At 41.1% G+C, this 13,654-nt stretch overlaps 1 protein-coding gene across 2 annotated transcripts in view; it reads left to right on the top strand.

Moving 5' to 3' along the window:
- Positions 1-13,369, top strand: part of phf2 (PHD finger protein 2) — a 32,449-nt gene extending 19,080 nt beyond the window's left edge. The window contains exons 10-22 of one of the 2 annotated variants that reach the window (XM_035631654.2): positions 649-740; positions 833-922; positions 2,274-2,627; positions 2,846-2,962; positions 4,739-4,854; positions 5,072-5,250; positions 5,424-5,491; positions 7,125-7,291; positions 8,202-8,500; positions 9,280-9,375; positions 9,461-9,570; positions 9,652-9,967; positions 10,932-13,369. In XM_035631654.2, coding sequence (XP_035487547.1) covers positions 649-740; positions 833-922; positions 2,274-2,627; positions 2,846-2,962; positions 4,739-4,854; positions 5,072-5,250; positions 5,424-5,491; positions 7,125-7,291; positions 8,202-8,500; positions 9,280-9,375; positions 9,461-9,570; positions 9,652-9,967; positions 10,932-11,020 — 2,093 coding nt within the window. In that variant the 3' untranslated portion in view covers positions 11,021-13,369. Of the gene's footprint in view, positions 1-648; positions 741-832; positions 923-2,273; positions 2,628-2,845; positions 2,963-4,738; positions 4,855-5,071; positions 5,251-5,423; positions 5,492-7,124; positions 7,292-8,180; positions 8,501-9,279; positions 9,376-9,460; positions 9,571-9,651; positions 9,968-10,931 lie in introns of both variants that reach the window. The other variant, XM_035631653.2, reaches the window with a different exon arrangement.
- Positions 13,370-13,654: the final 285 nt, after the last annotated feature.

The raw sequence follows: 13,654 nt of genomic DNA, 5'->3' as shown, positions 1-13,654 counted from the left end.
CTGCTCAAACTGTGTGGTTCATCCCACTGAACATGAACAAACGTGTTAGAATACTGATCGAATATGTCTGCACTGATTTACCTCAAAGATATTGTAAGACTGAGCTATATAATAAACTGAAAACACTGGATACCAGAAACAGAATAAACAATTTAAATTTAACACATTTGCAGAATTCTTTCCCATGATGGAGTATATGTTCTTTGTAGTAAATGGGCTACAATTAAGTAGCTGCATCAGGTTTGTACTGTGTAGTATATACACTGTGCTCTGTTTTATCATGAACCACCTTTGGTCAAACCTTGATTCCAGCCACGTTGACATTGTGGCTGATGCAGTGAAGCAGGGTGAGTGAGCAGGATAGCGTTGATGTTGTTCCCCGTCAATCGGCTGTTTTGGGTCCGAGCTCTGGTAAATTTAGGTAACAGGACAGTTTGTCCAAACACACAGTCACACTGTTGACAGAGTCCTTCTCCTGTTCACTGATGAGTGCAATAATCATCTGTTCAGTGACATCCTGTAAATCTCAGCTGCACTGAATGTGTACACTGTAGTTTGACTTTCTTCTCGAAGTTAATGGCTTCGACTTCTCAAAGTTAAAAGGTCACAGTTGATTCAATGATAACATTTGCATTCTTTCTTCTGTAGGTTTACATAAAGCAAATAAGCAACCAGCTCCGTATCTGATACATGGTGCCAAAATCATTAATGGAGCCTTCAGAGCTTGGACTAAGAAACAGGTACGGACAAAATTCACTGCCTGTCTGGGGTCGGTTGTCATTGTGTAATGTTATAAAAGGATTTACGGTGTAGTTTGTTCTCCTCCTGACAGGCCCTCTTAGAACACGAAGATGAGCTTCCAGAGAACATGAAACCATCGCAGCTCATCAAGGATCTTGCCAAAGAGATCAGACTGTCAGAGGTATTTGAATTTATTTAAGTTGAAACAATTTTATCAATCAACCAGTCTTTTAAAGCTTTTGTATTTGAATTTGCAAAGAGACATGGTCTCTGTTCTGTTCAATGGAAGGATAGTGAAGCGCTCCGGTTTGATAAATTCATTTGCTGCTGATAAAGTATAAAAGTACAGAGTTTGCCTGCTTTGTAACCATTTTTGTTCAGGTGTAAAATTAGCAGTATCATAACTTGTATATTAAATAAATATGCTGTATGAAATATGAAATAAAACCAACACAAATGTAACTTCAATCTTTTATAAATAGTCTTGTAATAAAAGTGAGCACTTTAGTAAGGTGTAAAAAGAAAGATCTAATTATTAGCATTGTGCCATCAAAACTCAAACACGCACAGTGACAACATGTGGATACATCACAGGATAATGTTAGTCACATTACATTTATTGAGCGGACGCTTTTGTCCAAAGCGACTTACAATAAGCATTCAACCATGAAGATATTACCCAGAAAGTGCAAGAATCAAGGGAGTACTTAAACATTAATCGAACTGTCACAGGTTGAAAAGGAGCAGGACCCAAAATGCAAAGTGCAAAATAAACACTATTTTTAATTATACAAAACCAAAAGCGACATCGTGTTTTAGGTAGAAATAACAAAATCAATCACTAGAGATAAAAAATACAAAACAAACCATAGAACCAAGGCACAGGAGACATCAGGAACAGAAAGAGACTGAGGGAAAATCACAGACGAACCAACAAAGACAAAGGGAAGCACAGAGACTAAATAGACACAAGGTGGGCGGGGCAGATTGAACACAGGTGAGACACATTAGGAACAGGTGCAGACAATCACAGGGGCAGGCTATGGGCAGGGGAGACAGAGGGGAAATAAACTGAACAGACAAAAGACAGGGAAACAGGAAGTGCGGAAACACAAGGAACGTTACTTCAAAATAAAACAGGAACCAACAACAAGGGATCAAGAAACTAATATAACGGATACACAAGGAAAAGTACAAGGGAATAATCCAAATCCACAAGAGTTAATTAAAGCAAGAATAACCGTCCATGAAGAAAAACAAAAAGACTTTAAGAGTCAACAGAAGTCATTGGGGCAGAATCATAACACAAACAGGCAAAAACAAGGGCTACTGGGTTGTTTTGGTCCTGTAGAATGTATATAAATGATGACAATAGTAAGCTTTAAAGCACTTGGGTTAGCCCTATATTAGATTTTATTTTTTAAGTCATTGATTTAATTGTTTTTTTCATCCTCTTCAGTTTATATTCAGTGCAGCTTTACTCGTCGTTTAATTGCTGAATGATTTTCACAATTCCCTGCCTCCACTTCTAGAATGCAACGAAAGCCATCAAAAGTGAGCCTAGCATTAAGGTGCCAGTGGAGGAACCGCCGTCCACCCACTCCGAGCCTGAGGAGCCCGTTTCCCCGGCCCATGTCCCTTCACCCAGCAGAGAGAAAGCTCGAAAGAAGGCCCCCAAACCTCCCAAGCCTCCCAAGCCTCCCAAACCCCCAAAGATGCCCAAGGCCCCCAAACCTCCGAAGGTCCCGAAGGTCAAGGAAGGAGGAAAGAAGAAAGCGAAGAAGGTAAAAGAATCGTCTCCACCTCCGAAACCCTCCAGCTTTGCAGCGCTCGAGTCCCATGCAAAGGACATCTTGAGTAAAATGGACCAGCCAAAAAAGATGAAGGTGAGGCTGAAGGTTGATATAATGTTAACAAAAATTTGAATTGTTTGGCGGAATGATTACATCTGTCCTTAGTTTTGACTTAATGTCAGCCATTTTGTATCCGTTCCAGCAGAAGGTCAAGTTTAATCGTACTTTTGTACAGAAAGGAATCCATAGTGACTCTGAACATTTTAGAAGATTTTTTTATTCATGTTAACTTTCTTCAAATATTTTCTCAGGCCGTAAAGAATGTCCTGAGTATGTCAGAGAAGGAAATATCAAAGCAGAACAACGTCGAGAAGTTTGAAATCAGAGAGCAGAATAAAAACAAGACTGAAGCAAAGTGGAAGTATAAGGTAAGATCATTTCGGCTTTAAAACTAATGGCTGCTTATTACAGGCCAAAGTAAACTGTATATCAATCTGTTAAAAGAAGAAGCAAACTGAAGGTTTTTTGGCATTTAGAGAAAAAAAGTCTCAAACACTTTTGAAGATTTCAAGCTGAGCAGCTGAACAGAAAAAGAAAAATGAGGGATCGTCCAAAAGTGATTTGCTCACTTCACTTCAAAGCAATCAGCCAAAATAATGATATGGCCTTAGTTGCACGGTTTAGGCCTGCAGCTCATCAGAGCTGCTCCAGAAACATCCACTGTCCCAGAGTTTAATGAAATTAAACCATTTCCATCTCCACCACGTTACATCCAAGTATTTACTGTATGTATGCCCTCATCTTTAAAAAAAATAAGCTTTTTGCTGAACAACATGGGGAGGCATTTTCAGAGCAAGTGTGATTTTGTCGAGCGGAAGACATTAAAGGGCTTAGTTGAGTGGAAAATTCAGTGTCAGACTTGTGTTGAATGTTTGCAGTCCCGCCAAGTATCTCCATCCAACTGCTCCGTCAAATCAGGCCAAACACTTTCAGATGGCGCAGAGAGCCTGTCAGATGTTTACCAAGGTCACTGTGGACCTCATCTTCACTCATAATCACAGCTGATTGCTGCAAAAGTTCCCAGCTCCGCTGTGAACACGGAAATTACGCCTTTACTGCATGTTAGTGTCAGTTTAAAACATGAAGGAGACAGCGTGAAGTTTCAGTGTCAGGTTACACACATGTTTTCATGTGCCTTTAATTTAGGAGACAAAATTGCTGAGGATTGAATATTTGAAAATGTATATACTTGGATGTCAGTTAATTGCAGTTTATGGCAGCTGTTTGCGATTCCTCTTAGTTCAGTTTAAACTGAGTCACAAAAGGATCCATGGAGATAAACATCATGACGATTTCTGGCTTTTCAGCTCTACTGTTTTTATTGACAATAAATTACACCCTTATATATTTGACAGAACTATTTTTTGTTAAAGACAATAAATAAATGATAATAATACCTTTCTTTTTAGAGTCACCTAACTTGCTCACTTGTTGTGCTGAAGATGAGACACTGCTTGTTTGAGTTAAAGTTCATTCCGTCAGCATATTCAAACAATATGTAATTAAATGTAATACAATCACGATATATACCGCTACTATGAGTTAAATTTATATTGGTTGGAAAGAGTGCATAATATTGTACATAGAAGACAATAGGAGACAGATTTATACCATACTTTTTAAGTAAAAAAACTGATGGAGATGACACCTACACAACCAGACCCACAATTCTAGAGAAATCAGACAAAGAGTAACATTATCGTCAATTTGAGGTCCTGTTTCTGTCCAACTGACAAATCAGAGTTCAGTGTCTGCTCTGCTTTTAACTCAGTTTTTTGGTCTCCACCAGCTCTTTCTAGCTCCCTAGAAAATCACCTGTCTCTTCAGCAGCTAGATGTTCCTCTGTGTTCACCAGCCAGTTGCTAACTTTGTTTGTCTGTTCTTTGCTCCTGGTGAATTAGTGTGCAGTGGGTTCATTATAACTTTTGTCTATTACCTTATACTTAATCATTTTGGCCTTTTTAAATATGAAGAATATTGATGGGTGCAGCTGTATATAAATTGTTATCTTTCATTTTTTTTTATCTTTCACTCAACACCTCAACAGTAATTTATTAGGGATGAGCTACAGTAAAGTCAGTCAATAATATCAGCATGGTCATCGTGTCTGTCATTTGACATTATTTTCTCTTTTCACTTTGCAGAATAGTAAACCTGACTCCCTGCTAAAAATGGAAGAGGAGTGCAAACTTGACAGAACACCACTGTCAAGCAATAAAGACAAATTCAGCTTCACTGTATCTCACAAGAAAATGCTTGGGTATGTATGGAATGGCTTTGATTGCCACATAAACTTTTCATGAAAGGTCTGTCGAGGGAAGAGCATGTTAACCGTCTCGTGTGGTGTACTACGGTGATTATAGAGCTATGTGACTATCAGCACCATATCCATTAGAGCTAATTCAAGGACTTCTCACTGTGAGTTGCCTGGCTGAGCCTCGCATCACCCTCTTATTGTCCTGCGGTTTCCTCTCCAGCTCCAAGACGTTGAAACCTCAGACCAACTCAAGTGTTTTTGGTTCATTACAAAACCTAAAAGAGGACAAAAGCAAGCCAGTGAGAGACGAGTATGAGTACGTCTCAGATGAGGGGGAGCTGAAGATTGACGAATTCCCCATCAGACGGAAAAAGAACAGCGTTAAGAGAGATCTTTCCTGTGAGTACTTTTGGACTTATTTCATGATGGGTTTCACTTCATTTAAACTATCAACTACCGAACGTCAACACTTCTAGAGTATCAACTTTAATGTGTACGCAGCATTGAGTATCTCAAAGTGTGAAAATTGGCACTTTTGCACAATGATAAATCCTTTCTTTTTTCTCTCCCAGTTCTCTCAGACATCAGAGAGCCCATTCAGGCAGCCAAAAAAACAAAGCTCCAACCTTCGGTGACCAAGGTACGTATCAGATGTGAAGACTGTCCTACACAACATTTACGAACATTTATGACTACTTTCCTATTCGACCAACAGTTAATCTCAATATTCTACACTACGTACAGAAATCAATCATTGATGGTTGATGATTGCCTAATAGCTAATTGGCAATCGCATCAAAGCGTCATGCGAATATTTCGCCCGAGTTCAAATATTTCAACTTGAGCGACTGAAGTGACTGACGTGAATTTCCTCGCGCCATTCGCACCACCCGACTTAATGACGCAAGATTTGCGTCTAGTTGTGTGTTTGCATTGACTTTGTATGTAATCTACTCAGGCAAATATTTTGCGTCGCGTCCGGTGTGAATGCACCATTATAGTTAATATCAACCAGATCCAAGGCTGCGTTACCAAAGGTGTTAAGCAGGCAACCACCCTGTGGGATCCAGATCCTCAGGGGTGACAGAAACACCAAATTTATTTGGTGTCTCTTGGTTTGTGGTAATTTTATAGTTTTTTATATTACTTTTGGAATATGCTCCAAACAATGACTGTATAATAAAGATGGATGACATCTTTTTTATGATGGATACCACAACCATGTTAACAGACGGCCCAAACTAAAAATTCTTAACTAAAAGTACAATAAATTGGTCCCGTATTACACCCAGTTTTTCTACATGAGTCAAAATGTAAATGTTGCCTGAAGCCTGTATTCTCTGGAATCACCAGCAGAGGGCGACTCACTCATTGCAAAAAGAAGTCAATTTCTATATAAGTCTATGAGAAAATGACTCTATTTCTCACTTGATATATAACGTCAGTAAACATTTTTTCCTCAGGAGTTTATGGTTCAATCTCTAGTTTCGAGTCTTTTCAATACCTCATGATGTCCATTTTGTAAATTGTGGTCTCATTTAGAGTCAAATAGTCGATAAAGCACCGTATGCAGTAGGGGTCTGATTGACTCCTGGTCCGTCCAATCGGTGCATGGTTGAATGTGTAGGTGGGTTGGGCAGTGGACGAGCTCTCAGTTTGACCCAACCCCAATTCTATGTCCAGTTGCAAAAAAAACAACATAGCGCTGGTCAAAATGAGAAACTCGCGGCTTCAAAACGGCAGCTCACAAACCAACGGCCGACGTAACAGTGGGTTGCGGCTTGTGGATTATTCTGACTATAAGGTCACATGATAACTGGACTGTATTTTTACAGCGCTTTTCTAGTCATATAGACCACTCAAATCGCTTTACAGGAAAGTCACATTCACCCATTCACAAACATTCGTACAGCGCTGCTATGTAACAAGCATTTTTCTGTCACATTAATACACATTCATACACTGTCGGAAGAGCCGTCAGAGGCAGGCTAGGGTTAAGTGTCTTGGCCAAGGCACAACAGGATGTGGACTGGCGAAAGCTGGGATCGAAGGGTTGGTGGACGAACGACTCTACCTCCTGAGCCTGAGCCGCCCCTCAAAATTTCAGTGAAACAGTAATTAGAAATAAAGGTTAATACACAGGAAACAAAAATAACTCCTATCTGTAAAAATAACTAAAAAAACAAGTTAATGGGCTGCAAAATGTCTGAACTCTGAACCCTGTTGCTGTGTCCCTCATGTCTGTTTCTACTCTGTCCACTCTCCAAAATCAGAGCGTCGACTCTTCGGATGAAGAGACTCTGCACATAGACACAGAGGCCAAGCCTGAGGTCAAAACTCGCAACTCTAAGGTCAAGAAAAAGGGCGGCAGCGCCGCGGGAATTCTTGACTTGCTGCAGGCGAGCAAGCAAGTGGGTGGGATTGACTACAGCACCAACAGGTAGACTGACTTCCCCTAACGTCATTACTTTCTGCTTCTTCACTCCATTTCCTTCAACACCAATGGAACTCTCACGTCTAAACACACTCGGGTTACAGTACACGCACAGCCTTACTTTACTAATGGCTCCCAGTGGACCGTTCTCCCCCTGCGTACATGAAATTGAGGTCTTACTCGGCTTAATGGGGTGACACGCTGACAAACAAATGGCCCAGTCAGCGCCGATATAACTGGATGAAAAAGCTGAATTTTATAACTTTGCTCTGAGCTGAAAAGTCAACTAGCAACTGGAGCAACAATTTATGCTGAATCTGTCAGCAGTTAGTGTTAAGTCAATGTTTGTTTCATCCCGGTTAATCTATCAAACGCTGCGTGGCTCCAGGCTCTTCCCTTTGCCTTCTGTTGTTTGCTGTTTTGTTCAGCTCTTGATGGTCTGTTTCCACCACTCTGAGAGCGACAAATGAGCAAAACATTGGCTGAAATATGTTAATTTCTCAAATTGATTTGCTGCTTTGAAGAGGGAACTTTGTGAAAGCAGGGAACGAGGCCCATCTACAGCAGTCTGATAGTCACTTTGCTCAGCAGCTAATAACCTTAATAGGTGAGACGAATTATTTTCATAGCTGCTTCTTAAAGCAATCACAGGTCTGTGGAGAATATTGAGATTTGACAGTTTTACTCTGCTCTTCTAGATTCTGTGCAGTTTTTTTTTTAAAAACATTTTGCAGATGTCAGAAGATAATGATGCTTAATAGCGCAACTGGTGACATTTACATGGACTTCAGAGCCATTTTGAATTAATTTCCTCAGTCACTCTTTTCCTCTTCCAGCATGTCGACCGCTGTGTAATGGCTGCGTTGTTGTGTATTTCTTATTGACGTACTTACAGTCAGCCACCTGCATCTCCCAGCACACAGGAGGCCATTCAGGGCATGCTGTCCATGGCCAACCTGTCATCTTCAGACAGCTTGCAGCAGCCGTGGAGCAACAGCCAGTCCAAAAACAATAGCCAGTTGAAGAGCAACTCGCACAGCATGCAGGCCGGCAAGAAGAGCGGCGGAGGGGCTGGCGCCGGTGGAGGCAGCAACAGCGGCAAGCGGCCCACTAAGCGGCTCCCGAAAAAACCCAGGAAAAGCAGCAGCATTGAGAGTCTGGATTACGACGACGACCAGGATCACATGGACGCGTGTTTCAAGGACTCTGACTACGGTAAGTGCCACACACCGACTCATCGCTCATGATCCTGTGCTTTTTGACCCCCAGCAGTGCCGGGCCAGTGTCACAGGGTAATTTTTTGTTTGTTGAGCAAATGAATGAGAAATTAATCATCTGCCATGATAACAGGTGCTGTTAAAAACAGATTTGACCCCGGTGGATCAACATGTGGCTCTTTAACTCTAAGTTTGGCCTTCTCATTTCAACGTTTCATTAGGAGTGCATGTAAGGGTTTATGTTTATTTTTCATGCATTCTTTCCAAATGCTCCCTTTCGTGCTGGTCCAATTTGTGAATAAAACCCCTGGACCCTCCTTAATAAGCCATTAACACAAGTTCTGAATTGTTATTTGACATGCTTTTTGAACTTCTAATTAGGGTGTAATTAGTTGTTCATAGCACGAACAATCTCTCTCTCTGAAATCACGAGGCCAGTATGAAGCTTTTCTCACACACTGGCACTCATTTCTTCTTTTGTAAACAAGTGATTTTTTTTATCATGATCATCCAATTATCAGATATTAAAAGGTCTAGATTGCAATGCTTGTGCTGTGAGCTGGCAGTGTTCAGCAGCTGTCTCACAGCTGCCCTACATCTTCCACCACTTTAGATGGATGGAGAGCAGGGATAAGTGCACCCAAGTCACATTCTATGCTTTATGCATTATATGACAATAATTGTTATTGTTTCATATCTGTGAAGTATTGTATATCCTCTGTTTGAAAACCTTCCATTCATGATGTGTTAGTAATCTGTTTCATCTTTTGATTCTAGTTTACCCCTCGTTGGAGTCCGAAGAGGATAATCCTGTTTTCAAATCTAGATCGAAAAAACGGAAAAGCAGTGATGACACTCCATACAGCCCGACAGGTAAACACATGCATCATGAAGGTTTTCCACTGCACACTTTAACGGATCAAATGGGTTCTAAACTTTAACGTCAATCCCATCACAGCCCGCGTTGGACCCTCGATCCCTCGACAAGAGCGGCCTGCAAGAGACGGCGCTCGAGTGGCCTCCATAGAAACGGGACTGGCCGCAGCCGCAGCAAAGCTTTCACATCAGGTATGTCAATTAACATTATTTTCACACAACACTAATAAGTATTCCTTTAAGTATTGCTAAACAAACTGCATATGTCAACAGGAGGAGCAGCAGAAAACCAAGAAGAAGAAGAAGAGCACCAAAAAGAAGGCAATAGTAATTGAGGAGCCCCCAAAAATCTCTCAGGATAGTAGCTCGCCGGAGCACAATCTGGACTCCCAGGACGGCAACCTGACGGACCACGAGTTCAACACGGGAACAGTCAAGTCGCCGGGGGGGCCGCAGCCCATGGCACCGGGGGTCTTCCTGAGCCAGAGGCGACCATCCATGTCTTCACCCAACAACAGCACCAACTCCTCGAGCACCAACAGCAGCAGCACGGCGAAGGGCGATCGTGTGGGGTCAGCAGACGCCAAAGGTGGGCTGTAATGGAAGCAGCGTTAGGCTGATCAGACTGCTTATTCTTTGTGAAGAAGACAAACCAGAGTCTATTCACCGTGTTACAGAATCATGTCTAATGGTGCGTTCACACCGGACTTGGCAAATGTTTAGCGCGACAAGATTGCAAAAATGCAAATGTTTCAACCTGAGATATTAGGCATCTAAAGACAAAAGAGATCCCCTTCATTCTCAGCTGAAGCTAAGATAGTGAACATCGGCAGGTTGGCATTGCCATTTTCGAGAATGTTGGCATGCTGATTCACTGTTCAGTGAGCGGCAGAGCAGTGGGGCAGCAGCTTGTGACCCAGACTGAGACATCACCTGGAGGAGCTGCATGTGTCAGAGTGGGTTGAACAGTAAATGAACTTCACTTTGCCATCTCGTAAAGTGGTCCGGCTCAGTCTGTGTAATTTCCAATTGAGCTGATGTGCGGACAAAGGGCCGAGACTCGCTTACACCAGACAGATTGCAAACGCGTTTTCCTTCCAGGAAACATCCTAAGTTAACGGCGCTACAGGGATGGATGGCGGCTGACTTAAGATAATGAAGTAATAAATAAATAAATTGATTTAACAGTCTCTCGCATTAATTGTGCGGTCCGTAGTTATTAGAGTCCGAAAGAAGTGACTTTGAAAATGATGGACCTCTACTGGCAACAAAAATGATTCATAATGTAAATCACTATTATTTTGTTGTAACAAGGCACCCTGTCGAGTTTTGGCCACTAACGGTGCTGCAGAGCAATGTTTTTATGAATGCGTCCCGTAGGAGGACAGTAGAATAATAAAAAGTACCACGTCAATGGTCCAGCATTAAAGGGAAGAAGAAGACTCCTGGCTAACAAACACGGATGTAACGCAGCATATTTTGTGTATTAGTACTAACTGTGTAGCTTGACATCCTGTCTAACCTCCTGTCTCTCCTTGTTCTTCTTCTTACAGCTAAGCGGCTAAAGAAAGGCATGGCGACAGCCAAACAAAGACTTGGAAAGATTTTAAAGATCCATCGAAATGGAAAGCTCCTCCTGTAGTATGCAGTGGACTGTTGTAGGACTGGGAAATTCACGAGCTGGGTCCCATCCCAACCTCACCCTCTGTTCATTGATTAAAGCCAACAATGGGAGAAAAGAAGAAAAAAAACTGAAACAAGATGGGAGATGATGAAAATGATGCATTTTTCAATTTCTAAGAAGAACATCACTCAAATAGGTTTTTGCCTCTACTTATACTTTATAACTTTCAGATATTAAAGTGTACAGAACCTACTATAAATATTTTTTAAGAGAACATGTCATTTTACTACAGCTGTCAGTTTATCAGGGGTTGCTAAAACATGAAGTAGATGTACATTGCAGTCATTCCAAGATTTTTTGAAAGTATCCCTTGCATGTATTCAGTTGCATGTGCGCTTTGGCCAGGGTCTGGGGATTTTACTCATTTAATTCCTACTATATGGATGCAGCTTATCATTGCAAACACTTGATGATCGATGGATCCGCCTTGTGTCGTGGAGCGCGGTTTTGATTGGAGTCAACTCAAGCATTTATCCCTTTATGTTAACACTGACGTTTGCAGAGCACTATCAGCGCTGGTATTTATTTATTCGTGTTGAGTCACAGATAGGAAATGAGTGTTCACGGAACAACTGTAAAGCACAAAGTGAACCACGAGCAACGGCTGCGCGTCCGGCAGTAGCGGCGTCCGGGTGTGTCTGGCCGTTAAACATAGGACAGCGTACGACTAAACGGCCACGGAGGCCTGCTGAACAGGATTTGGACGTGAAAAGCATAGGACCGCTTTCACCATGTGGGACCTGTGTCTGATGATAAGCCTCATTCATGTCGGGTCTGCAGTTGCATGGGGATACTTTCGCCCTTCTTTTGCTTTCGCAGGCAGCACCGGCAACTTAGGCTCCTCTCTGCATTTCCACACAGTACAGTATATAGAATGTAGCTTGTACATAGCCTTTTAAATTACTACTTTTTGTATCTTTTTCTCCTTAAGGCTTAATTCTACATTTTTACCGGTTTTTGCTAATTATGAATAAATGAATAAAAAAAAATATATATGGATATACAACATAGTCCTAATATTTGAACTTGTATTTTGTTTTAGCTTTTATTTTGATAGCAGAGGTTTATTTTTACCCCACCCCCCCAAATTCCCCCCTTAGATTTAAAGGTGTTGCCTGGAAAACAACTGAAGAAATAATACATTTTATTGTCATATGGCCTTACATACACAAAGCTAATTGTATCGTTATTCTGTTTGAACAAGACACGAAGCTTTGAGGAAAACTTAGATAAAAAGGAAGAAAAAAAAACACTTAAAGTTTCTATGACCAGCCTCTTGTTCGAGTTCTAGTATCCTGAAGGGTTTCGGAATTATTTTACTAGCACCTTGTGAAGTGTTTGTGTCAGTGATGTAATTTATTAATGTTTGTAGCTTTTTTATACTTGTACAATTCTTAAGAGTTATTGTTTTCAATATTTCATCAACTTGTAAAATTTCCCTCAGCAGACAAATATCTTTTTTCTTTCTCTTTGTTTCCCCTTTTTCTTTGGATGTGTGTGTGTGTGTGTGTGTGTGTGTGTGTGTGTGTGTGTGTGTGTGTGTGTGTGTGTGTGTTTGGGGGCCCAAACACACACACACATCCCAAACATTTTACACACTAGAATCTTCAATAGCAACTTTTTTAACTTTTTTTCTCCCATCCCCATCCTGTCTTCACTCAGTGTCGATGTTATGATAATACAATGGTAAACATTTCCGATGTTATTATTGTTAATATTATAGGTCTGAGCAGATGCGTCCTCGCCTGCCTCACGCCATTTCACTTTGGTCAGGACATTTTTTTCGACATGGTTTAATGTGCTGTACTCGATAGCAGCAGTTATTTAGTCACAGATGTAAACCGTGCGTCCACTTCTCTGACATGAGAGGCGCTCCGATCAAACTCTGCCAGTGGGACATGTTTTCAGGTTTTTATTTGTACATTATGTGTGTTGCTTTGTTGTGGTTTATTTTTGTATGTCCGACCTATTAAATGCATCCACTGTACCAGGGCGGTGAATGATACCTGTTGTAGCTGTCTTCCCTTACTGTTATTTACAGTACTAGTAAGTATTTACAATCCTTTTTGACCTGAATCTATATTTTTCTGTATTTAGACAATTCTGTTTGAGATCATGGCTCACTTTTTTAAGACATAGAGAAATGGCAAATTCTGAGGAGCAAACATATTGTTGTTGAATGATATGATTGTCCGCCTTGTTTACTTTTGCAATACAGTTACTGTGGAAAACCTCCTTTGTAATGTGTTCCTCTGCCACTTGCAATGTGACGGCTTCTGTGGTGTCCACTAAAAACGTTTTTTCCTGCTTCACATTGTCATACTTTAAAGTTGCATCATATCCGGCGCCACACTGATCACACGCACCGATCTCCTGAACAGAACATTTGCCCGAGCCTCTGGACTCAGCAGCTTTAGCAGCTACTTTAGCCAAGTCCTTAATTAAAACCAAGCCAAAGTCAACACCATTAAAACTGTATTAACGTGCAAGTGCTCAACAGTAGTCAGACTCCTTTTTATTCTTTCACTGTCCTGAGCAGGTGTTCCAAAGTTTAAATATAATATACAAAGAAATTCATTAAGAATCAACTCA

This window comes from Scophthalmus maximus, chromosome 6, assembly GCF_022379125.1.
Source record: "Scophthalmus maximus strain ysfricsl-2021 chromosome 6, ASM2237912v1, whole genome shotgun sequence".
Classification (NCBI taxonomy): Eukaryota; Metazoa; Chordata; class Actinopteri; order Pleuronectiformes; family Scophthalmidae; genus Scophthalmus; species Scophthalmus maximus.
Note: the sequence above shows the minus strand (reverse complement) of the source record. Positions and strands in the feature narration are given on the sequence as shown.